At 38.2% G+C, this 27,720-nt stretch overlaps 1 protein-coding gene across 1 annotated transcript in view; it reads right to left on the minus strand.

Moving 5' to 3' along the window:
- Nucleotides 1–1,689: 1,689 nt before the first annotated feature.
- The window catches only part of nek11 (NIMA-related kinase 11), an 85,177-nt gene continuing 59,146 nt past the window's right edge, over nucleotides 1,690–27,720 (minus strand). The window contains exons 16-17 of the mRNA XM_088929648.1: nucleotides 22,655–22,751; nucleotides 1,690–2,573 (exon numbers count right to left, since the gene is read on the minus strand). Of these exons, the coding sequence (XP_088785774.1) occupies nucleotides 2,351–2,573; nucleotides 22,655–22,751 (320 nt within the window). The 3' untranslated portion in view covers nucleotides 1,690–2,350. The remainder of the gene's footprint in view (nucleotides 2,574–22,654; nucleotides 22,752–27,720) is intronic.

Raw genomic sequence — 27,720 nt, forward strand, 5'->3', positions numbered from 1 at the left:
AAGTCAAACTGTACCGCTATATACTATAGAGCAGAGCTACAGTAAGTAGCTACAGACCTTTGGAAATTTCCGTGGGATTAAAGAGTGTGATGAACCTTTTCCCAGTAGGAAATAAACTGAAGAGACATAAATCTGGGAAGAATGGTCTGTGTCCAATATGCACTCCCAGCTTTAAACAAGGTCCCTGCCTAAATTGGATGAAAAACAATCTTAATTGAGAGACAAATAGTCTGATGTCAAAAACTGAATTGCACAGGAAAAACCTTTTGAATTTTAGCAAATCAAATTTTCTTAGCTTGTCCTTCCTTCCTATAAAAATGGTCATTCAGTTCAGGTTCACCACCTATTCTGCACTGTAGTAAAACCTGAGCTCTGCTTTGATCCCCTGTGATCTACAGTATATTGAATAAGTTTAAAAACTGAAAGCACACTTTTTAGAGCCCTAAGGGGAAAAAACTGCACTTTCATTTTCAGTTAATATTTTTAGGTCCAAGGAACTCGTGCTTATCTCTTTCTGCTACCAATATACTTGCTTCAGGGACTTACTGTATGGAGACATTTTACTCTACAATACTGTAATTTTGTGAGCACATTTCCCCTTTCTTTAATGATACTTTTATCGATTCTCTCTATGATGCTCAAAAAGTTCTTTCTAGTTCTAGCAATCTGACGTTGTTAGCAGCTAGTTTGATTGCAGGGGCAGTTAACAAATGCAGTATTACAATAATTATTAACCCCGATTATTTATCCTATAGAGTATCTCATACCATTCACATGCATGCATGCTGTCATTATCAGTGTAAAGCCAGCCTTTCAGAATCAGCACTGTGACTTTCCAGCCTGCTTCTGCTGTTACACAGACTCTCGTCATCAGTGACGGGAAGGAAGGGTGTTGTAAAAAGGTTGCAGCAGGGAGCTGGGTCAGCAGACTTGACGTGACGGTTTATTCCCTGCTGAAAGGTAAAGAGAAGGGACACAGTGCTTCGGCTATGGAGCTTCTTCAGGTGTGTTCACCTTTACCTGTTCCTCAAACAGGATCGTAATGTTACACCCAATAACGACATGTGCCGTTCCTGGACGGATAGCCCTCCTGCACATCTGTTACCTGTTACTCGTAGGTCTTTATAAGGCAGGCCTTATAAAGATTAAAAAGGAATTTGGCAATATTATAGCATGGATACCATAGTTTATTTGTGTAGTTTATACCATGTTTATAGTGAAGTTTATTGGTGTAATGCACCATCTGACCCAACTGAATGCGCTAGAGATTTTCTCAATCGCTGTGTCATTGAACACCTTAGAGGACACAATGTTTCCTTGTAAAGCAGTTTGGTCAGACTACGATGAAGAAATCATTTATCACTTGATCCTTTATATCATACTGTATGTGCACATTACACATTACAATATGTATTTCTCTTCCTACGATTCAAGGCACTTAGGTTTTTTCTCTACCTCTTAGCCCACATGCATACATTTTGAATTCATCTGAGAACCTCTTTTAAATATGTATTGGAGAAATATTTGGAAAAATATCATGGGAACAGGTTTGTCTGTTCAGTGGCAGCTCCAGCTTTAATCCATATGCCATTCCATCAAGTATTAAAAAATAACAAGACAGAGCACATTGGTAAATAACACAACTTTGCTGTGTGTATTGCTTAATAAACGGGCTGCTTTAGCTAAGTATGATATAATTTTTTATTTACGCCTTAAAGATTACATGAACAAAAAAAATGTTGAGAAATATGAAAGCATTACTGTATTAGAGAGAGCTTTCTAAAAATCTAATTTTTATATTTGATCCCTTCTTCCCTTTTGCATATTATCAAAACCAACCTTGCCAACGTACTGTATTCAGCCCCTTGCACAGTTTTCACAGTTTGTTCCTTGAAAGCCAGCCGTCATGACACTTTGAAGCAGCAACTGATACGTGTTATCTACACATTTCATATAATAGATATAAGTTGATATTATGTATTATGTTTAATAAATGTGCATGTTTTGTTTAGTCATTTCACAAAATGGGACATCGCAAGTAGGGGCTGTAGATCTGATTTTGTAAAACACACTAGGACAATGTTTTTGCCATCCTTGCTGGTTTAACAAAAACATTTTTGGATCCGACACCTGAGAACTTCTTCAGCTGATAGTAATCTCATTAATCAGTGCATTCAGCAAATACCTGACACCATTATTTCAAAGAAGAGCTGCACACCCCTGCAGCACCCTTTTCTAAAGAATGATTATTTGTGTAAAGAGAGAGGAAAACCTCTTCACGCAGTGTGAAACAGTTCTAGGTCGTGTAGTTCTTGCGGTTTGTTGTACCCTTTGGACTCCATGCTCCATTTTAGCGCTTGTTTGTTTTATCTATGTCTTTGCCTGCCTTTGTCATCAGCAGTTGCTCTTCAAAGTAGAGAAGCTGATCCACTTCAAAGCAATCACTTGGCTTTCCCGCAATCTTCCCCAAGAAATCCTTGATCTCGGCTTCCTCCACACAGTTCTCCCTGGCATTCTTCAGGTAGTCATAGACCGTCTGGAAGGCCTCTTCTCCCAGTTTCTCTCTTATTGACCTGAACAAAAACAGGAAATGCTGAAGTGCATAACACGGGGCCTCTCCATTACTAACTCTTAAATCTTCTTAAAGCTTTTTGTGATTATATTACAGAATATATTTGGGTTTCTGACATTCACCTCATCGAACCTCTATCATTGAAATGATTTTCTCTCTCCTCAGAATACAGACGATACACATGCCTTCTGCACCCTTTCAGTCCAGAAAAAAACAAAACAATTCGATGGGCCCATTTTGCCAACAGAAATGCATGATCTGGTACGGTATGACCTCATATTTTATTTAAAGCAATACAGCCCCACATAAACTGTACAACTGGTCATAAAACAAATAGCCTGTATATACTATATATGCATATGCAGACATTCATTCATATTAACTGCTGGATCATACAGCAATCTGAGTGTAGAAAAAGCACATGAATAAGAAAATTAGAGCCATTTAAGCTCAAACACCACAGGTCACACAGCGTGAAGATTTAATCAGCATTTATGGAACACACTGACGGCCCTGGTAGCAGTCCAGCTCTGCAGTCCCTCAGCAGGAGCAGCGCTAACAAAAACCACAATGAATTGCTGGAAACCAAGACACTTGCCATCTCAAGCTTTAAAACAGTAAACAACACACACAGATAGTGCAAACAGAACAGCAGGTGCAGGAAATCTTAGCATCTGCCTCCTCGGGAGAGAACATCAGGTGATATATCGCATGTGGGACAATTGATTTTGCAATGCAAACAACCGACTAAAGCTCTATCGTTGGGAAATATAAAAAGGGTACAGTCACACTGAGACATCTGTCACCAAAGTCCTTTTAAGCTACTTGATAACCATACTGAGTTGCCTCACTCTGTCATGAACCCTGTATCTCAAAGCCCCAGATGCCAGACTTCATTCCTGATGTATTATTTATTACCGCATTGCTCTTGTTGCTTTTGTGCATTCAGTTTCATTCACTGGGTGACCTCTAAATAGAAACATAGGCAGCCGCTGTAAGCGGATGTCGGTAGGTGACACACTCGGGCCAGAAATGCCACACCAGGGCCGTGGTTTGGCGACGAGATGATAAACCAAAGGCCCGACTACACTAGAGATCCCGTGGCCAACAGAAAGAGTCAGAGTAGGTGCCCTGGCTTGCTCAATCTGGCCTTCTTCAGTTTCCCCACTGAGTCAGCTGGTGAAGCGGTCTCTCTCTTCTCTGCCAGCAGGGACGCTGGTGCAGAGTGGCTGGCAGGCATTTGTTTGATTCCTTGGTGTTTACTGACCGCGTGAAAACATTTGAGCACTTCTAAAGAAACCCCTCTTCTTGTAGATGGCCCATTTTCTCTTATTCTTTTAGGACAATGGAGAAAATACTTTGATCAATAGCGCAGAACAGCAAGCACATGTACAGGTACGACATCTGTGCTCTCCTATCCACCTCATCACCGAGTCCACTGAATCAGCCAATTCCTTAAGGATAAAGCAGACATCGTGTTGAATGCATCAATTATTTCTACGTAAAATAACAGATAATCTTACTTATGTATATTACAAATAATTATTTAAAAGGCAAAACTGTGAAAGTATGGTTGCATTTTCTTTGCTGTCTACGGCTTAAAGCTATCAGAATGGCATCATGGAAATGAAAACACTTGTTTTATCTTTCAGTAGGTGGTAGAACCAGGAGGAGGTACCGTAAGACGACTTAAACCCACAAAGGGTGGACTTCAGTCTTATTATAAGTACCTACAATAAGTTCCAAGGCATTGCAGTCAGGTAGCAGTGGTCTCAAACAGTGGGTCACCAAGCACTAGAAAACATGGTTGCTTGGGGAATATCTGTGCTAAGCCTGAAGACAACTTCATGGTCCATGACATGTAACATAAATATTATAAGCATGTAATGTAAGCTGTACTTTGAAACACAGTGGACATACTGTTTACTGTAAAAGAAAAACAAAAGGACGTTTTTATATTGTACAGGTTGAAATAATTATTCTTATTTAATTTTAGTTCAGGTATCTTTCCTTTTTATTCTTTATGTCTGTTACTGCTTCATCTTTGCTTCTGGTTATTTTTTTTTTAAAGTTGATTAGTCTTATTTTTTGCCTTTTGCCATCTTTCTTAGGCTCTGTGGTTTAGGTTGTGGGGGAGAGGGGTATCGAGGGTAGGAAATACCAGGGGATTTGTACTGAAGCTTGGATACTTGGTTCAGCTGTTTACCTTGATGTATTGTGCCCCTTTTAAAACTTTGAACTGAACTGGTTACAAGCATTTTATGTTTCAGGGTGCTCTGGACAAAAGTCCATATTTGGCAGTTTAGAAGGAAACGACCGTGGTTGCAATCCTCTCTGAAAGCTTCTCCAACAGCAGCTCACAAAAGAGCACTGCTCCCAGGGTGCTGGAGTTTCCCAGGTAGTCACACATCAGCGATTCAACTAATACACCAGGCACGCAGCAAATCCGCGACAATTAGAGACCAATCAAATGGAATGCCACATGCTAACACGTCTGATTTCCATCTAAACTGCACAAGGCATCCTGAAGTGGTCCAGTAGTTTTTAGACAAGTGTAACTGGAATTGAACTGGAAAGGAAAGAGTGCTTAATACACGCTACTTGATTAATGCCACTGCTGTCAGAGGTACAGTTACCTGTTCATATACAAACATTAAACACTAATTGCAAAGAAAAAAACAACAGGTAATATAAGCTAAGATATTTTTGAATGTGAAAACCAGACATAATTTCCATTTTCAGTGGTTCATCTTGAAAATAATATCACCATGCGAAAAGACAAATTCCTAATGCAAGAAATTGTATGTGGCTAATAGTGATCTCATAATTTAATTCCTGAAAAAATTAATAATGTACCTCCTTCCCTCCATTCCCCACAGGTTTGCCTTGAACAAAGAATTGTTTAATAGTAAATGTAGTAAACCATGCAATAGAAAGCTCATTTTATACATCAGTCACTGCAGTTTGACGGAAAAGACATACTGTAGATCTATGGAGCAGGTCAGTGAAACCAATCGTTCATTTTTTTGTTTTATTCATACATTATTTCACAAATGCCAGTTTTATAAAAGTTTAAAATGTCATTTTCCAAAAAAGAAATAGAAATTCTGTCAAATGATTGTATATGCCGCAAGAATTGGATGTATCCGGGATGTAAAAAACAGATTTAAACATTATGCTTAGTTATCTATCCACTAATTCAAATGTCAAAAGTTGGACTTGTGTTGTGTCAGCTGCAACAAGTTAGTTCCAGTGAAAATGAATCACCAAGTCACTCTGAAGCACACAAACAACACAAAAGCTACCCTCCTTGTCTATCTGGTAGAGACAGAAAATGGTATTAACCATGGGCATATTCTTGTACTTGTTATTCTTGTCAAAAAACCTGTTTCAGAAAACATTTGGATTATACTAAATAAAAAAAAAATACACAGAACTTTTCCAGAAATAAACACAGGTAAAACAGCTAAGTGGATTAAATTTGGTTTTGTCACATTTGGTGTCATTCATATAACTTTTAAAATGATCAAGTATCTAAACATTTCAGATACAGGATTTGTATCTTTTCCCACATTTCTTCCATGGGCTGCCTTCCCCCCCAAAAAAAAATCAAATCTGCATTACTTTCATCAAACTGCTCATGGCTGATTCTGTTCTAAAGATAAAAAGCACTTCATGCCAACACATTTGTGCAGGAAGCTTAAAATCGAAACGTTGATGGGACAAACAGATAGGAGAGGTGTACCGTATACAATATGGCACTATGCACTGTGCACCACGCAGCGGGGAATGCATCTGCATGGTGCAGTGCACAACCTTCTCACTTTGAAACAGCACAAGAAATACAGAGGCCACCTCCCGGCAGGGCCCTGAAACTCACTTTACGGAGGTAACTCCCCAAGCACAGCCAAGCAGAAGAGTTTGCAGCGGCCCGTCTATGTGAAATCCCAGTCGCCTGTCCCGGCTGATTCAGTGCCATGGGCATCCAGAGGATTCTTTTTTTTTACCGGCGCATATGTTAAATCCATACATCATGCTCACATTCATGCAGGGCTACACCATGTTACAATGCTAACTCAAAAACCAAATGCAAAAACGCAAATGTCCAGCTATGCAAAAGCCTTTCTGTGCCCAAAGAGCTGTGGGAGTCTGGAACAAGCTAACCAGCCGTGTTTCTGAAGTTGGCACACTAGCTTTTTCAAGGTATGTCTGCATGAGATCCTACTGTTCAATTAATGGATTGTTAGATTATGTAAAATACAGTCTTTGACTTACTAAATTCCACAGAGGGTTTTTGCTGAGCAGTTGTATTTTATTCAAAATCCCTATTTTTTAATTATGAATGTTGAGGAAACTAAAGACACTTGTTACTAAATTCCATGTTTTTTTAAAATAAAAAAAAAGTAGTAAAAAGTAGTTGTGAGTTAAAGTTTTTTTTTTACAGTTGTCCTCTCTTTTTCTGCTTGTGGCTTGACCTTGACTGTGACTTGACAGATTTACACTGTTAAATAAAAGAACATGTTTGTTTTTGAGCTACACTCACCTGCTCTTTTCCTTAGCAGTCCTGGTCAGAACTGAACTTTTACATCACTGTTAATAACCACACAGAAAAAGCTATTTGAGATAATTTTTGCTCAATAGCTTAAATTTGCAAAAGCCTCTAATTGACTTTATTGCAAAGAGAACTAATATTCACAAGGGACTGATTCACCTCTGCTACACATCTCTGAAGTCCTAGAGCAGCATTTAAAAGTTGTGTAGTTTTACGGTAAGAACAGTACATTCTGGAATCACTGTATCTGTATCACTGATCTCATCACAATTAACCTAAGACATTCAGGGACCTACAGAAACTCATTCTTTGATCACGACTCATCATCAGGGTTTTTATGAGCACTGCATCAGAAAGGACACTCGCATTCCTCTGACAAGGCGATAAGACACTCATCTTCCCACAGGCAGATGCCACCAGACAAAACACATAATAACTGTTCCTGGCACTGAGGTAGCTTCCTCCTTTTGATCCAAGATGAAACTGGATTTGAATAAACTGATTTAATTTTTACAGCAGAGGAGTACGTGCCCAAAGAATATATGGAGATTTGTCTCCCAGAATTGTACTGACCTATGTAACCATACTTCATGTGATAAAAGTGGCAGCCATAACCTTATGCCTTTCTTGTTCAAAAATAAATCCTTACACATCCACTACCTGTTTTATTTTAATTTTTTTTTGGTGTTTTGCTTCTCTACTTTAATTTCTGAAGAATAATTTAATGACTCATATAGATTGTTGGGGCAAATTCTGGTTGTTTAGAATTTCAGTCTAGTATGTCAATCCCAGGAAAATAGATGTCTGAGGTTTAGTAGATGGCTTACAGGTAAATAAATATATAATAGAAGATATAAAGAAGTTTTTATGATGTGAGCAATTGTCCATTCACTGTTACACATGAGTTTAGATTGGTTTAGCTTTACTTTATATAGTGATCACAAAGTCATTTAGAGTATATGATAACACACAACAAAACACTTTTAGAGATAGTGGAATCTCACCAGGAGAGGGATTTATGCCTTTACTGGGTATAATTTAACACTAAATTTTGCTTAAATAAGCTGAAAATGAGAATTATTTCCTTAATGTTTTGCCAGGTAAAACATCTGAAGCTTTTAATTATTTTGAATTAACCATGGTAGTGTTTTTATATAACTGTCACATCACTGGAAAAATAAATCACATTAATTATTTGATCAAAATATTAAAATAATGACATACATCACAGCATACATATGTGATATACAAAATAATCTGAAATAATGCAGTATTCAGTGTTTCCTAAATTAAAAACAAATGTAATTGTAAAAATGTTATATAGAAGGTGTGAGAGATTTGTATGCTATTTTGTTATTGCTGTATAAACCTTTAACCTTAATTTCATACAGCATGAGTTTTTAAATATGAGTAAATTCTCCTGAGAACTACTGTAGCAGCTTTACCAATATGAAGAATTTAAGAGAGTATTTATTAAAATACATAAAGAATATGCAGGTAAGAAAGTCTCGTCACTGAGCATGAAAGAGGTTGAAAAGAGAAGCTGAGGATAAAACACATTAAATATAACTTCCAGCACTCCTCCTTACTGTAGGTCATTTGGTGTAATTGTCTGCCTGACAGCCAGTCTTCTCCTCATGCAAATTACTGTTAAGTACCAAACTTCAGCACTGAATAAATCCTGGTTTTGTTCATGACCTTCACTCACTTTGTAAGTTTGTGACGACTGAAAGAAAAGCAGTGGTGCACACCTCCAGTCCTGGAGATCCACAGTATCTGTGGATTGTACTCCTAACTGAGATCATCACTACTTTAATCAGATCATTTTAACACTTTCAAAGGTCTTCTTTTAAGACACCTAGAAATCATCCATCATAGTCTTGCCCTTGAGGACTGGATTTGCGTAACTGCAACACTTGCAAATTTAACTTATCAAAATAGTGAACTTCAAATATTTTTCTCAATTTTCTTATGTAGTATAAAACCATTCTTCAGAACTGCACACCTGTTGACTTATACTGTAGGTAACTACCTTTGATGAAGTGAATGGCCTGTGAAATCACCTGTAAAAGACTTAAAAAAAAACATAGGTCTAATCTGAAAAATAATTTGGTTGTCAAATGTTAATAGTCTGGTTTGGTTAAACCAGAAAACATAAGGCCCTCCAGGAATTAATTTTAAGACCCCTGGTGTTAAGTGATACAGATGTGGCCCGAGTACAGGGATGGTACTAAGAATCTGCTAAGCATTTAACTTAGTTCTAAATTGTTTTGTAATCACTATATAAAGTAAAGCTAAACCAATCTAAACTCTTGAATAACAACTCAGATAACCTGTTTTGTACCATTCTTAATCATCACTTGTATCTGAAGGTTTCCTTGCACAAACAGCTCATTTCAGATTTTGCTATAACATGTCAAGTGGGGTTTACGTTTAGGTTCAGACGTTGACTTGCCCAACACAAAACAATACATTTCTTCTGCAGCCGTTCTGTTTTAGACCTTCCTACAGTACAGTATACAGTATGTTGTTAAGGATCATTGTCTTGCTGTGTGACCCACTTTGACCTTGGCTTCATCTGATGAATAAACAGCCTGACAGTCGCTCCAGAATTTGCGGACGCAACGCCAGATTCAGGATTCCAAACAGCGATACAGTCGGAATGAAGTAATTGTGTGGGAAGACAGTTTGGTTTTCTCCACACTTCTCATTGTGGCCAAGAAGTTCAGCTTTTGACTTGTCTGTCCTGGGGACATTCTTCTAGTAATCTGTGGATCATCCTGGTGCTCTCTGGGGGAACTGAGACAGGCACCATTGTTCTTTCCAGAGCAAACCTCATGAGAACCATTCCCATTTGGTCTTCTCCTGATGGCTGAGGCATGAAAACTGACATTACTTACAGTGTGAGAAGCCTTCAGATCCTTAGATTTTACACTGGGGAACTTTGTGCCTTCTAGGATAATTGTCAAGGTTGCTCTTGGGAGCATCAAGCCAGAACAACGGGTCCTGGTCTGACACTGGTCTGACACTGGTCTGACACTGGCTGGATGGAGCCTCAAATACTTAAAAGTGGTTTTGTTACCCTCTTCAGACTGAGCATCAATGACTCATTTTCTGAGGTCCTCTGAAGTCGCTTTTGATCACTGCATGAAGTGTTTCTACTAATCGGTATGGTGAAAATCCCACTCACAAGTTTCAAAGTTTCTGACTGATCTGTCGGCCAGGCTGCCCAGACTCGGGTCTTGTTTACTCTCTACTCAGCTATTCAACCACCAGATTCTAATTGCTGAGTAAAATAGACGTTTGCTTATTAGTTCACTTACACCAATTCTAAATTATTCATCTTTTTCTTCTTCATACGTTAGTGTGTCTCAAAAACATTGAATTAGTTAATGTAAACCCTTATTGTTTTTTTAAGAAAAGACTAGTTTTGATTCAACAAGGGTATCACGGAAAGAAAGGATAATAATATATAATGGTAATGTAAAATAAATTCCTACAGTATCTGAAGAATAGTTACAAATGAGAGGGGAGCATTTGGCTCATTTAGCCAGTTTGGGAGTTAGGAGCTAATTAATCCAGTGATCTCATCCAGCTGTGTCTTGAAAGAAGCCAGGGCATCTGCTTCAACAGACTGGCTGTGTAGTTTGTTCCAGACAGCCCTTTGTTTAAAGAAGCGCCTCCTGTTCTCCGATTTAAATGCATTTCCACACAGCTTCCACTGGTGTTGTCTGATCCATTGCTCGGTGTTGTTACTGACGATGTCCAATGCGTTAACTCTGTCGTTGCTTTTGAGAAATTCGAATACTTGAATTGAGTTTCCTCCTTCTGTTCTCTTTGAGACTCTTTCAGACTGTAAGTATAGCCACTGACACTTAAATCACAACATTTATGTTTTTTTTTTAAATGGTGTTTTTCTTTCTGGTACTGTATTATGTTCTTTAAGAAACACACAGATTTAAATGAACACTATCTGACCTCTTACGAATACCAACATTTATTAAGGTCTGCCTGGAACCATCAGTGAAAAGAATGCAAGGGTGATGTAACCAACCACCAAGCCTTCTTCAGTGTTTCTGTAGCCCTCCAAAAAATACAAACTGCAACACTTCTGGGTTCTCAGACCTACTGTATAGTGCAAAGACCTCAAGATACCCATGCAGGTATGGCCACCAATTTGCACACAATAACTCAAACAATTCTCAAACTAACTTTCACATATTTCACATTCTTCTTCTTCTGCCTTAATGGACATAAATAAATAAAGAACGCTGCAGGAAGAGAAATGCAACAGGGCCAGATTGACTTCTGTGCTGTTGCACTTCAGGTATTCGAATATATTAGTTCACAGTTGTGGTTCTGGGTATTACATCTCTTCTCCAGCCGTCTGCTGCTTCTCTTTTTAATGAAGAATGTCCCTACAAGTACATTGAGTATAAAGTCCAAAGAGCAGTCAAACAACGTTGAAAAGTATTTCCAGGGGTATCCCAAGTGCCATGTCAGCAGTGTGCCTAAATCAATTTCATACCAATCCTGTCCATTCGGAGTGTAACAGGTGAGCTTCTTAAATTCTCTATAGCTATTTTTCTTAAAACATAAAAAAATGAGTAAAGAATGTTGGTCTCAAGTGTCCATGGATCTCAAGTCAGTTAAGAGAAAAAATATATTTTCCTGAGCACTTGGAGAATTCTCTTTCCTTGTTTGAGTAGTAGGGATGCAAATCCATGTTTATTTTAATTAAAACCCTTTTAATAATCATTGATCTTTTCCCAAAACCCCCTTTTGCATCCAAAGGAAAGTTAATTGTATTTAGCCAGCAGCATGACAAAACTGGAAAAGTCACAATACTGGGAATAAAATATTTATACCTCAAAACAGATACAGTGCCTTAAGCTTTGGAGCTGCAATCCATCACAGTGTTTAGCGTATCTCAGCACCTCTTACGCTATTACACACAAATTGCATTGCTCTTTTGCAAGTCTCTTCTGACTGCACTAATCAATGCATGGAGATCAGGCTACCCTTGCTATGACGGTAAACAGGATAAATATTAATGCGCTATTAAATAAAGATCAGGATAACAGAACTAGGCTCTGAGGAAAACTATTAAAACATCATTGTGACTGCAATCAATATCTAGTCACCAAGGCAGAGATGAAGAGAGGATGACAGCTCTGAATTGAAACAATACCTTGGCTCAGAAAGGAACAGTATTCAGTTATTTATGACTCTTAAATTTAAAAGATCTGATGCAGCTACTGAGACTGAAAGTATGATTTTAAAGTAGACATCAGATTGCCAGAGAAAAACACTGTATTCATTTAAAAAGTAACAGCCTACAGTGCATATAAATTAAAAGCTTCAAAACTCTTTTGAATATATAACACAGACCTCCATTTCCTTAAGATACATGTTGTTTAAATAATGCATCTATCTTTACTGCATAGACAAATAAAAAAAATAATAATTTTGCTTTCATACATTATTGGCTTTCCATTTTATCAATCATATTATACCTAGATATTTCTCCAACAGGTATTTGTACACATTTTTACAAATAACGATTTAAGTCCATGTTAAATGAATGTTGTGTGCAATTATTCATAGAGTACACTACCAAAAAGTAAAAAAAGCTAAGGAATAAACATGTTTTCCAGAATTGAGGTCTATGTAGGAAAAACAATGATGCACGCATTAAGTTGGAAGTCAATTATGCTTTGGAATCATATAAATATATGAAATATTTAATTACATTTCCTGTAATAAAGTGAAACGTGGTATTTAGAGAAACTAAAATATCAGAAAATGCTGATGCACAGCAAATTCTCATCCATTGTACGTGTCCTGTGGGCTAGGCTACAGCATGACGTGAGTTACTTTCATAGACTTTAAACGTTCACAACACATTGTTTGGTAAAGACATATTTGTTAGCAGTTCCTAAGCCTAACAATTGAAATTAATTCTAAAACAGAGGTGCTATTTGTATGTAACTGTGCATATCTGGCATTTAGATGAAGACATGTCAGGGTGATTTATCACTGAGTCATCAATTAATAGTATCATAAATCTTAATTTAATTAATCCAACCCAGAAAAACACGAAACATCCCATTTTTATTCTAAACATAAATAAAAAATAAAATGCAAATGTTAAAGTCTGAAGTCACAAATTAAGATTAATGTTAGGATTTAATGAGGAACAAATCATTTTTATAGACTGTTTTTACATATTTCAGGACCCTGAAATATGAAATGTTGATGGTGTGTAGAAGACGAGGTTTATTTGAGAAACTCCCAGCTGTTCAAAAACAAACTAGGGAGTACCGACCTCAACGTGACACCCAAGATGTGGTCTTACTGTAACTGTTAGACCACAGGACTGCTATTTGACTGGGTTGCACCAAATTTGTTAAATATATACACTCAGTTATTTCCTGGTGAACTTTAGACGGTAAGCCAATACAGAATAAATCCTCATTGGCAATGACAACTTAGAGGCCCATTAACACAACTGGAGACAATAACCTTCCTCAGTGGTACAACAGCAGTATTTCATCTGGGGCTTGAACTTGCAACCCACTGGGCACTCCACCCTGCTGCCTTCAAGTTATAAGTTTGTTGTTTGTGTGTGTCACTATGATTTGCCAAGAGAGGTTTGATCCGATTTTAGAACTAGTTTAAATGCCCTTGCTCTTTTGTTTGCGTGTAACTCTGTTTAAGAGCTGTTTTCTGTGCTGCCTCTTGGGTTTAAATGGCAACAAACTGCCAATTACTGCTTTAAAACATTTCTTAATTTCTGCCTTTGGCTCTGTATAATAAAAGATTGCTTTAAATTGCTTCTCGGGTTCTTGTACCGAAACAACTTTTACCCACTACAACTTATGTGGGTATTTGTTAAATATTATCCAAGTGATAAATATCATATCTCAAAAACTCAAGGGAAGATGTATGCCCAGGGTGTCTATAAGAAGCAGATAAAGGAGCAAATGGATTGCAGCACAACCAAGAGCATGTGACTTCATCGTAGGAGTGAAGAGACTAAAAATTCTTTGAGAACAGAAGAATGAATTATCATTGAACCAAGGACATACAAGAATGGATCCCAGGAGACAAAACAAATGAAACCAAGAGAGAGACCGACTTAAAGATGGCCTAATTAAATAAAAAAAAGTTTGCGATATAAAGACGAAACAAATTAAAGTTTATTTGGCATAACTCGCCTGTTTGAGGGAAAGGCAGCCTACCAGTGAGAACGCGAGTAACAGGACGAGGAATGAGCCAGGGAGCTGCTACAAGGGTGAAGATCGGATGGAGGGAGAGGAGTGAGAGAGCAGTGCAAAGGGGGAGCTCAACAGGCGAGATATTTACACAGAGGAAAGCAGAATTAGGGTATCTTAGGAATCTGACCTCCTCACAAACTTGTGTTTAAAAATACCTTTTTTAAGGAAAGACGGACTGGAGACTAGCCCTGGAGACAGGCAGGGGCTGACAGGGGTCTGACGCTTGACCATGAAAACGGGAGAATGAGAAGGATGGAGGGAGAAGAACGAGCACGGAATAGAGAACGCGGAAAGTGGATGTAGAAGGAAGAGAGGCGTAGGACAGGAAGAGGACAGAGGTGTTCCAGAGCTTCCAGGCTGGGTGACCATTTCAGAAAGAGCTGGAAGAGAAAGCAGACTTCAGCCTCTGGCATTTTAAAACGCCATTTCTTACAAGGAAAGACACATATGGCGTCAAATGTATAAGGTTTTAAATGGTTTATTAAAGTCGTAATAAGGAACCATAGAAGTATGAGATTTGGACGATGGCTGTTTATTTCATGGCCCATGTAAATCAGAAGGAACAAGAGATGTGTTGTCAAGATCCAATGATGTGTCCTTGAAAGATTTTTTTTTTACAAATTGACTATGAAATATTCATTGATTCAGAATGTCAGTCTCTTAATCATAAATATGAATGACAGCAGCATCTTGTTTACAAATGCATTTTAGTTTAAGACATTAAATTCAAGGCACAGCGAAATTTTAACATTCATAGGGTCTTCAAAAGGAGGCAGACTATACATCCATGTGTGAATTTGTTAGTGAGAAGTGCGTGTCAGGATGCGTCATTTGAAGAATATCCATGCGGACAACTTGAAAACAATGAACTAGGACGGTCAGAAATAATTTTTATGAAAAGAGCCTAAGACTGTAATCCCTAACCTTGTTTGAAAAGTATATGATGTGCAGTAAGTCAAAAAATAAAACAACTTTAAAACACTTGTTTGGCTTTCTTAGAAAGGCCATCAAAAATTCCTTGTTTTAGTTTGTGGTGTCATTTAATGATCAATACACACTGCCAGCTGGTGAAATGCCACAGACTTTGCTTCAGAAAATAATAATTGAGTGGACAACAGTCAGATGCTGATGGAGACTCATCATTTTGCTGAGAAATCTATGTAGTCAGAGCTCCAATTACTCAAAAGGAAGAGAGGCTGATCAAGTAACAGCTGATAACCCTAATCCTGCTGTAGGTAAGATTATCATTGAGAACCAACTACAACATTTCACTTGCCCTAAAGACACATCGAAATCTATTTGCATTTTATTGCACAGCATATATGAACACTTTGTTTGTTGTATTTTTTTCATAGACCAAGAAGATTTTCATTTTGCATACATTCTCATAAACCACACTCAGCAACATATCAGAAGAGTTCGTTTCATACTCCAATTTTGCATCTTCAATGCGGTCAGTTCCAAACACAAACAACTGTTAAAGATTATAAGATTTCCTTTCAAATTCTGAAAGTTGACGCAGATTGCAGTCTCTGGTAATGTGTCAATATACAAGAACATTTATTGGGTTTTTTTTATTTGTCAGCTCCACAAAATAATGTATCCATTTCTCCACTCCTTAAAATGTCCTTAGAAATTCATGCTTCAAACATACTAGTATGAGCCATTAGTAGCCCTTAATCAAAAGTGTGGAGTAGTTCTCATTGGGTGAACAGGAAGGATTTTCGACTGATCAATTACAAAAATCATTCAGCACAGAAATGAAAGGCAACTTGAATACCATATGAATAACATTTGACTTTGTTTTTTTTACAAATGTTCAGGATTCTGGGCCAGCAATAACCTTTACCATACGTGTTGCAAATTCTGCTGTACTTCACACTTTAGATATCCTCAATGTTTCTCTAGGTTTTCTTTCCAAGGCTGGAAATATTGCTATTGCTGTTTATATTGCGGGAACCTCATACAGCTGTGCTGTTGCTAACCTTCAGGTCACATATTCAACAGCTTCCATCTTCACATCGACCCATTTATGCGGAGATGAAGGCAGGCAGAGACCGCAGGACCAGTTCGCTATCAGGCAGGCAGTCTTTGAGGGTGCACTTAAGCCACCTTGTCAAGCACTATTCCGGCTGTCACATGAATAGTGGGACTACTTACTTTCTCTCTTCAACAGCCTGCACAGAACACAGAAAGGGGAACAAACTCTAGCTGCTATTTTCCTGAAGAGTGACTTTGGCAAATACATTGCATAAAAACAATAAAATTATGAATCCATGACTTTTTACCATTTCTAACACCACCCAGTTTTACCATTCTGTAGCCTCTTACCATTTTGGTGGCACCTTGACATCTCAGATCTTAACGAAAGACACATTTCTTCTCTGTGGCTCTAATGTTATGTTTTTAATTGTTATCAGTAAGTTGCTTTGAGGTTTTTCCATTAAGGTTTGGTAGCTTCATATCAGTGTAATCTGCAAACCTGAAGCTTATTTTAAAGGTCTTTCACTCTATTTGTGTTTTATTTTGTTTTGACCCTGTGGCAGCATCAGTCTTTGAGAATAACCCACTTGCCCGTTTCAGAGAATACTAATCATGAAAAGACATTTTTATTAAATCATTTATTGATAGTTGTAGTTATATAGTTTTATGAGAAGAATTTGGCATGAAAATATTTTTCAAAAATGTTTTATCTACATTTTTTAAAAACTTTTTTAAAGGAAACAGAACCGTATAGCGGGACGTTTAATGATTTTGAAGAATTCTATCCTTAACAATCATTTTGATCTACACTAAAATCATTGCTTCACTTTTGCTTAAACAAAAAGCTAAGTAATACAGGGCAAAATGTTTAACACAAGTTCTACTACTGAAGCTGGTTCCGTCTAACCTGATCTTGTTAGATCTCAGAGGCCAAGCAAGACTGAGCCCGGTCAGTCCCGGAATGGCAGATCTCCATATCAAACCCCAGACTAGTAGGTGGCACAGTCTATGCCCCAGTATGCTGACAATTCACTATAGGAGGTGGGCAACATTCATAAGGCATCAGGCCACATAAAAATGACTTGCAGTCATAAAAGATCCCATGGCACTGTGAGAAGGGATATTAATCTTGAAGTCCTGACTAAATTCCACTTGGAGCTTGCACAATCTGGCCTTCTGAGATTTCCACCTTAATTAAAACAGTGAAAAAACGTCTCTTTCCTCTTCCTGATGCTACTAACGCTTTGCATAGCGGGGCTGCTGATAGCATATCGGCTGCCCTGTGTCTGTTAGGTGGGTTCTGCGCTGCACTGTGGCAGATGAAATGGGTGCTCCTGTATACGTGAAGCATGCAGGTATCCTTTGGGATGAAACTGCATTATGCAAATGCAGAAAATTAATTTTCTGGATTATAAATGTGTTTGGTGGTTTTGACTGTTTTCATTGTGTGTTACAAAGCAGCATTCATTGAAGGAGAAAGGGGTCTTAATAGCGTTAAAGGAAGGCATTGGTTAATTTTATTAACTTTGGCAACACATACAAAAACGGGCATGGATGGCTTAGGTCTTTTTCTGTGCCTCTGCAGTATGAAAATAAATTCCAAAGAATTCCTCCCAGATCCAATTCCGCAATCAGAATGATAACAATAAGATGCACTAAAAGGCAGCCATTAAAAACAGTTACCTGTTTTATTCTTTTATTCTCAAATGTTACCTCTGGGAGATCTGACAGGTTATATTTTATGTTCTGTTGGAACTGCACTTTTATTATTAAAATGCCAGCCTAAAGCTCAGCGAGGTGCCTGGCTTTGTCAGGATACGATGACTTACTCAGGTCAACGCCACATGAGTCATCACTCAACAAAATGCAGAGCTGCCTATACTGAAAAGGATTTGACTGTCATGGGAGAAGGCTTTCACCACTGAACCTGTCTGCAGTGCAGAGAATCACAACCTGCTACAATTAAAATCACCCTCTGAGCTCTTACTTTTCAGGGTGAGGATGGAGCCAACCGGTTCAAAGTCTCGTACAAAAACGGTCCGCTTGACAATAAATCTGACTCTACATGTATGTCATTAAAACTATATATAAGACAATTGCAATAACAACATGTGATGCCATTACTTCAGTAGCCTCACAAATGAAATTTGTTAAAACGAAATCACTCTGATTGGGTCCCATCCGTACAAAAGCACTTCCTCCTCTGTCCCCTTGTTGTTACGTTGTCCTTCACCTGACCTGGCAGTTCCTCTCTGTGACAAAGTTGAAACACTCCAAAAGGCTGTACCTTGGCAGCTCAGAACGCCAATAAGTCATTCCACGTGTTAATATTAACCAATTACACACACACGATCGCAGGCTTACAACAAAAGCATGGTGGAGTAGCCCCAGCGATAAAAGAGGACTTTGTGGTTTGCTACCAAGAGGAACTGTCCCTCCCATGTGCCTTCAAATGGATTATTAACACTAATTCTGCTGCCAGCCCCATTATTCTTGTTTTACCGGTAATACTTCCTGGAATCCAAGACACAGTAAGGCATACATACTGGATAATATCATATACTGTATACATATTGGAGGAGTTTATTAACTCTACTCCTAGAGATTAGCCTTGTGTGGACTTGAAGGGTACTTCTATATTTCAGTCAGCAATTTAAAAAGTCTCTAGTAGTAGGTTTTAAAGCCCATCACAATCCTGACCTGAAACATATGTTTGTAGGTTTTCAGCCTTAGTGGAGCCAAATTGTGCTTAATTAATTTTAGTGAACATCAACTAATTGCAATCCCAAAACCCCAGGGATGAAAGGCAAGTAATGGGTCCACTGCATCACCAACCTATTAATGGATGCTTCATTTTAGAAAAATATTTTTTTAAATACACTCATCTTTTAGATGTATTTTAATACACACAGAAACGAGAAGCATAACTCCTTGCCTCCATGACAGAAACCGACAGCCTATTAAAATCTTTTCCATGAGCAGCTACACATCTTAGCCTGTGCCAGGGTTCTGAAAGCTACACATTGTGTAGGTTAATACACAGCAGTGAGCTGTATACAGTAGCTCACTGTAATTTAATTAAGGAGCATTCAAGTAAGACTTTAATTTAAACTATTAGCATCTAGGCAGAAACAACTGAGGGGCATGGTGGTGCTACAAAGTGCATTAATAATACATTGTTGACTGAGACATGTCAGGTTAACAATTTCTCAAAAAAGAAAGCTGACCTGCCTTCAGCGATCAAGCCTAATCAATAATCTACTGTACATTCACGAGACTATTGAGAAAGGCTGAAGGCAATCAGTAACAGTTCCTGATGCATTCTGCATGACTTCTTTGTTAAAGCATTTAATTCAAGTGTTAGAGGCTTTTTCTGACCAATGTTGTTTTAATGCTGTGAATTAAAAAACTGTTGTTCGTATTTTCAGAGTATTGTCACTCCACAACAGTCTACCAGATGACCGAGACGTAATGAGCACACTGAGGAATTCCACCTGAAGCACTCTCAGCTTGGAAGAGCCTTGAGTGACACATGTTGTGTGTGGACAGCATTACTGTACTTAAAAATGAATGTATTATTTTGACATTGGTGTTGAAATACAAAACTGGAGCACAGGCCTCAAAATATGAACAACAAAGACAGTATGTAGTGAGAGCACTACCAATAGAAACGGGCACGTCAGTAAGTTGGTGTTAATACATTTCTGCACCATTATGCTTCTACCCTCAAAATGAATTCTTCTTGATTAGTAAAAGCCATACTCACATGCTCTGCATACACAAATGAAACAAACAACCAAAATTAATCAGAACCTCCCTTTACTAATGTCCAGGGGTTTAACGGTGCCTGATCATTTTATTCAGGTTTATTTTATAGCAAATCAGTTACCAGCTGTAGCTGCTGCCGTGCGGAAGACAGCTGTCACTTGGTCTCTCCAGATCGGCCGATTCTGTCACCTGGGAGTTAGACTTGACCGTTGAGACGATGGCTGTCCCCTGTCAGTTTGTAACTGCACTGGCGTGTAGCTGTGGGAGACGGGTGGGCTTGCACCCCTCAGGGATTCACGTGGCGATGTTGCTGCCAGCAATGTGACAGAAACCCACTTCCTCACACGTTCACACAGACAAAGCATGAGCACCGTGCTTAAACCTGTGGAAGGTCATGCGACTTTTACGCTTCTTTTATGCAACGCCAACACATGCGCGTGTTCTGCCATTTCATATTCAGAAGGTAATAAGTGCGCAAAACGGGGGTGTGAGCTCAAGTGCTTTCTGCAGCCATATCACAACCTTCGTAACATCATGCTGAAACAGTTTGATTTGATAGCGCTGCATAATTAGTCATCTGGTGTGAAAAAGACACGCTGAGTTACTGAAGCGTGTCAGCACATGTTTAAATATCAGCCTTCTGCAAAAGCATCTGCGTCAGGCCCTGCATGATGTGAAAGGCCAAGCTTCCAGATGCTGCTCTGTTTATGCCTGATCCATTTTTTTCTCTGATGCTGCATCACACACACATATATATATTTAATATCTGTGTCAAGGCCACTTATTTTAATATGGCCAAGATGTCCCCTTCTGATATTATTAAATCTGGGACATTCTTCAATTACCAATAAATTGGTACAGGAGGTCACTGTGATCTCTTCTTTTGGAATAAATAAATGTCTCATGGCACTTTTAAAACAGATGCAGTTGACCTCTCCTCTTTGATGTTAGTACACCACAGCTGTCAAGATGTGAAAGAAGGTTGTTTAAGTGCATAAGCAGAAATGAAGCAGTATTACAGAACTTGACCTGACACATATGTTACCCATGGTAACTAAGGAATTTTTAGGAGTGCTAATTTCATCAGAATATTTCTAATATACAAGCTTAAAAACCTACGTACAGTAAACCTATACAAAAAAGGTTAAATTGATACTGTAGATTATACCATTAGTTATGTGATGTTTTTCTCTCAAAATGCTTATTTTTTTAAATGCTTCAAACAGAATGGTGGTGACAACTTTGAGAGAACCACAGGAAGTTAGCATTTGGCTCGTATGCAGCCCTAAGTTTCTAAACATCAAAATACAGCTGATTATGAAGACTGTTTTCCGAGAATCAATGTGGTTCTATGACCCTTCTAAAGCACTCAGATCTAGCTTGGAAAGGCTGACATTTCCCTGTGCTTTGGGATTGGAAAAGCATGCGAAGACTTCCTTGGGGAGTAAGACTGGCAGAGCTGTGTGTACTCTCAGAGGTTACTCTGGTCTGCACAGTCCGCCCGTGTCAGTCAGTCAGCTGCTAGCTGCCTTCCTGTCATCAGAGGAGTAAGCAAATGAAAGGTAGAAATGTGGGAGAAATCCACTGAACCACAAAGTTCCAGAAGAATACAGATCTTTGGCAGGATTTTCAAAGAAAATCTCTAATTACTTGGTCTTTATTGTCAAAACAGCCAGGTTTTTCTAAATCTGATTTTACAAAACAAAAGCTTCCTACAAATTCATCCAGGACAGGACATTTAGAAGGGCATTGTGAGTGCCAGCTTTCCTCCTCTCCTTTGTTTTAGTGTGAAATGTTTGGTCTGCCGAAGGTTAAAAAGCTTTTTTGTACACCTGTGCTGATCTGGATATAAAGAAACACGGAGGTACAGTACAAACAGATATTTAGTGCAGAACTCATGTTCAAATTTCTTTGGTTTCATTTAAAATTGGATTAGGAGGCAAACCCTTACGTGCCATTCAGTTCTGTGGAAAAGGTGACTCTATCATCTTGCACTAGAAGGATCAAGATTTAATATCAGAATGAGATGGATACTTAAATGCTCTATCATCAAAGGAAGAGAGTGCCTGCAGCTCAGGCTTTAGGCTTGCTTGGAGCCTCGTGGATGATCATTCACTTTGGCAACTACAGCTCCTACGCTCTGCGTTGGCATAGATGATGCGTACATCATTCACAGTAAAACATGGCCTGAAAGAGTCAAGTATTTTCTTATTTATTTGACAGAAAAAAGCTTCACAGCAGCTGCAGCTCTACAAATGTATCCACTCTTGGCAATAATCTAAGGGTTATATGAAATAAGTGGTATTCTTGAGATTAAAAAAAAACATACACTATTACAGGGAAGTAAGTTCAATTAGGTCCCTGAGCAACGTACTCATAATTGCGCATGAGTTAACAAGGTTTGCAACTGCGTTAAAAAAGGGAGAATTAACAAGTCGGACCATTTGGATATTCCCACTGTTTCAGAGGAGTAAAATCAGAGGCAGGCACGGTACTCACTGCCGCATGCGCTGGATCTTGCTCTCCGCCATGGTGCAGTTGATCGTCTCTGGCCTCTGGCCCAGGGCTGGAGCCTCGGTGCTGGCCGCCCCAACACCTGAAAGCAAGGAAGAGGTGCTTCAGAGTGTCCAAGCTGCTGTCATCAGCACCGCCTCAAAACCCATGCCAACACGTTCAAGGGCACACAGCAGAGCATTCTCCTTCATCAACAAGGTAGCAAAGGCATTAATTAAAGATGAGTACAAAAATATACCCTGTGCTAGTAACATCACCAGTCAGAATTACTGTACTGTGGCACAAGGTGCAGTTATTTTCTTAAAAACACTGTACTTGTACTTTTATTTCAAGTGTCCTTAATGTGCATTCTTAGTCAATCTTACACTCTCCAAAAGCACAGATAGCAACTCAACGTGACGGTGAACGTCATTTATACAGAAAAATAAAACATTTCTCTCGTCATCTGGTACTGGAGGCTAATGGGTAAACGTGCTGTAGACTACATGATAGCTGCGGATAGGTATACAGGCAATAGATATTCAAAAGATTTTAAATAAATTCGAGAAATTGTCTGCAGAAGAAAATATAAAGCCCAGCCTGAGCAGGAGGCTCTAGCCTCAAGTGCAGACTCAGAGTGCCAACAGCACAAAGATTTGGAAATGCTCTGAGTGACAAGATTCCATTCAAAAAGACTCATCTTAAAATTCATAAGAGATAACGTATATTGCAGAGAGTGTCAGAAAGGTTTGTGGTCAAACAAAACAACAGTTAAACTTTTAAGACTTCATGCAAAATGTTATAACTGGAGTAAAGCCCAACACAGCAAATCACTCTGTTCATCATGATGGTGGCGGCATCTTTTAAGGAGATGCTTTTCATCAGTAAGGAATCTTTTCAGGATGGAGGGAAAGTGGATCGTCATGATCCTAGCAATGGGATGAACAACCGCACTTAAGCAGGACTAGGCCAAAGCCCAACAAGATGGGTTTGGCGGGAAGTGAATGAATGTCATTGACCCAAAATCCCGACAAGAAATGAATAGAAGATTTATGGCGAGACTTGAAGATTAGAGTCCATCAGTGATCCCCAAAACTGTTAGAACTGGAAAAATCTTGCCAGGAAGAATGGGCATAAATTACACCCACTGTGCAAAGCTGGCACAGACCTAAAATAATCACAGCTGTAACTGCTTCTGCCAAATATGGACATAGAGGCCTGAATACTTATGTAATCAGTGAACTCCAATTTCTATATTTTCTTTGTACATTTTGCTGACTTTCAGGATCCTTCTCATTTAACAGTGTAGCCTCAGCATTACAGTTTTAAAATGCACAATAATCAAATAAAAATATATTTTTTTAAATAGAATGATGAAAGAAGTTGTGTATACATGTGTATATATCTAATGTAATAATGCAACAAAGTCATTTTCAAAATAACATTGAGATCATATGTGCAACACTATTTTTAATTAATTAATTAAATGAGTGAAAAAAGTATACAGAACCTGTGCATTCATATAACTTCATCAAGAAACTCTTAAAGCAGAAAAATATATACAAAATCTGTAAAAGCAAGGATATATGCTAACTGAACCAAACTGTTCAAGGGAGCAATATAAATTGTGTTAACATGCTACATACTAAAACTAATGGTGTTAAAATTATTGAGACAAATTAAATTAAAGCCATATACAACTTAGTATTTTGTACCAAATCCGTTGCACACAATAACCGCATCAAGCCTGCAACCCTTTTGACATCACTAAACTCTTAATTTGTTCTTTTGAGATGCTCAGCCAAGCCTTTGTTGCAGCCATTTTCGGTTGCTGTTCCAGGAAGTGAAACGCATGATCAATTGGAAAAAAATCAGGAGATCGACTGCTGGGGAAACTGGGGTGGAGTTGGACGCCAGAGATAATATAAACTGTTGGACGCCTGCAGACTGAGCCAGAGGTAGGACGCCGGACAGACCTGGGACTGCACAGAATTGCATTTCAAATAGATGAAAGGACGCCCTTCTTTACCCAAAGGGTTGTAGGGTATAGACAAGCTACCCAGCTATGTTGCTCAAACCAGTACCCTGGCTTCTTGAAAAAGCTGATTACATAACAAACAAGTTAGACGATCTGAATGGCCTCCTCTCATTTAAAACCCTCGTTATGTGCTTATGTACAGTCCAGTAAATTATGGGCTTTTAAAAACAATTGCAAAATCCAGACATTTAAAACTTTTGCAAAACCTCAGGGGTAGAAAGTCATGAAACACTTCACCTAGCTGTCAGTATTCTTTGCTAGTCTGACATGTTTCATGGTTCACTGGAATTGTCCGCATGCATCAGGAATGTACAAATTCAAACAGTTCAGGGCTTACCTGAATCTATAAAAAAAAAACATGAACATGACTGGTTAAAGTGGAATACAGAACAAAGCAAAAGAAATTTATTTTCTGTTATGTTGACCTCTGCTATTAATGTGTCAAACAGAAGAAAATACAGAATTAAAATGTTTTGTAACATAACATGCCCATTTAATTCTTATTTCTTCTTTTAAAATGTTTATATAATTTCTTGTTTCCAAAATTGACTTTGAGTATTCATCTCACCAAACAGAACAAAACAACCAGGAGTAACAATTTGATACAGCAAACACAACGTTAAATTTCTGGCTCTGTCATCATTCTACAGTTTGCCAATGCAGAATTAAAAAAACATCATTCAAAATGTTGAATTCTGCTGCATCTGATACAGTATGTTCGAGAATTCGGGGTCAGTGAACCAAATCTAAACAAGATCTTATCCTAAGATCTCCCTAAGTGGATCTCTATGACATTTAGGGAATTAGAATTGGCACACCATGTGTTTGTCATTATCACACAGTTACATTAAGTTACTAAACATTTTACATGGCTAAATTACACGGGACCTTTCTAGATGCAAAAATAAATGAGTACATTTTGGATTAAGCAGATTTCTAAATTCAAGATTTCTAAATCAATTTGAGCAAAATATATATATAAATCACTTCACTGGAATTTAAGTCATACCAAAGGAAACTAAGTTAAAGAGAACTTCCTTTTTCAAATATTATACACTCCAACAATCAGATTTGTAATCACAGTAATTACCCAAAAGTGACACTATTTTTAATAGTAGGTTTGAGAAACCTGCAGTTTCCTAGAATAACCAAAACGTATCTATTGAGTTGTCAAAAAATCTCCATATTAAGTCTGTACTTAAAAAAAACAAACATTTACATAAAGCTTTTATTAAAAATGAAGTTTCTTGTGATAAGCATTACTTTCATTAAAAATTAAAAATCATTATTACAGTAACAAATAGCACATTTGATAGAGTATCAAAATCTCTCTCCCTTTTCCTCAATCCCCCTGTGGTAGGTTGTCATTATATGTCACCGAAAATGTTGAACTATAACTCACCTTTTTTACATGCAGACATGCATTAGAAATTATATGCAATGGTGCGGTTGATATATATTTTAATCTGGAATTTAGAAAAATAATTTTGTGCAACAGGATTAAAAGTATGATTCTTGATTTAACTTGCTTCATCAGTTAAACAGTGGAAGTGCATCTAAAAAACTGAAATTTTCCATTGATGGAATTCTGGCAGGGTGTTTGCAGCTCTGTAGCTACATTACCACGTTCCCTATGGATTATAATCTTATCACACGATCAGACTAATTGGCATCTCTAGATTGGGGCAAATCGGATATGAACGATAATTCTTGTAATTTGTTGCAGCAGGTTAAGTGCACTGCCTTCTCTGTTCACGTGTGTTTTCTCCTGCTTCCTTGACTGATTTCTAAACATTAATGATTCATGTCAGCAATTTCAAGCTAAGTATAATTTTTCCGCAGCGATCATTATATTTTTACATTGCAATCAGCATAGCAGATAACAAGCACTCAGCAACAAACAAAATACAGGAACAATAAAATAAAAAATAAAATACCATTCTGACACAACTACGAAAAAGTATTATGTGGGTCATTACTGAGCGTAGTTTTAAAGTCCCATTTTTGCATTAAATCCTCAACATTGACACTGTATCAGTTTATCATACACTAGATATTAAGGGAAAGTAAACTTAAATTTAAAAAAAGTATTTAAAGGCAATATAGGTGGAAAGGAAGGTCAAATGCTCGGTCATTTGTCTATTTTATGTGCAGCAGATGGACAGGATAGTGTTTTGTTATCATAATTTACTAGGAAATAAAAACAGGAACACAGAAATGCTGACTTCTATTGACATCTATTTTAACTGCCAGAATTTCAGCTGATGATTAATGCAACTAATGTAACGTAAAGGATAACTGTTCACAGTAACAATAAATGTCTGTGAAATATTAAACACATTTATAAACGGCACCTAGAAGATTGCTTCTGTACGTAATGCCCGAGAAACACTATAAAAAAAGTTAACAGTGGTAACAAATGGGAAAGAGACGTAAAGTATAATTAAATCTACCCCATCCACCAGAGAGCTCCGAAGTCCTTTTCCAAAGGCCCTTTCCCACCCTGAGGGGACAGAGGGGCCCCGAGCCTGATCACCGTCCCCACCTCGGTGCCAACGCGAAAACTACCGCTGACCCGGGCTTTGCCTCACCACGGGACTGGACTCGCACCAACCTCTTCTCAGCGTCAACAGAGGCCCACCCGTACCCAAGTGCACACCGGGGGGGAAAAAAAGGTCGCTGACGGAGCGTTTGGAAGGTGAGGCGTGTACAGCGCGCGGCTGTCCTGCCGGCGGCACGGGATCCTTGTCGGTAAGAGAAAGGCGTTATTTTTACTTCAAGGCAACTTTCGACTCATGCCCAGAAGACGACCAGAGCCTGCTAGTCAACACATCAAAGTAAAACTGTTTGCTAGCACGCAGAGCTGACAAGAAAACTAGTTGTTCCTGTAATTACATCATTGACTGCAAACAGAATAAGCCTCAGGAAACTGGAACACATACTAGATTATACAGTTTATACCATGTATATAATATATACTGTATTGCAAATACTGTATATTCATCTGCATTTTGGTATTGTTGTGTGTGTGTAT

This window comes from Atractosteus spatula, chromosome 12 (assembly GCF_055471065.1).
Source record: "Atractosteus spatula isolate fAtrSpa1 chromosome 12, fAtrSpa1.hap1, whole genome shotgun sequence".
Lineage (NCBI taxonomy): Eukaryota > Metazoa > Chordata > Actinopteri > Semionotiformes > Lepisosteidae > Atractosteus > Atractosteus spatula.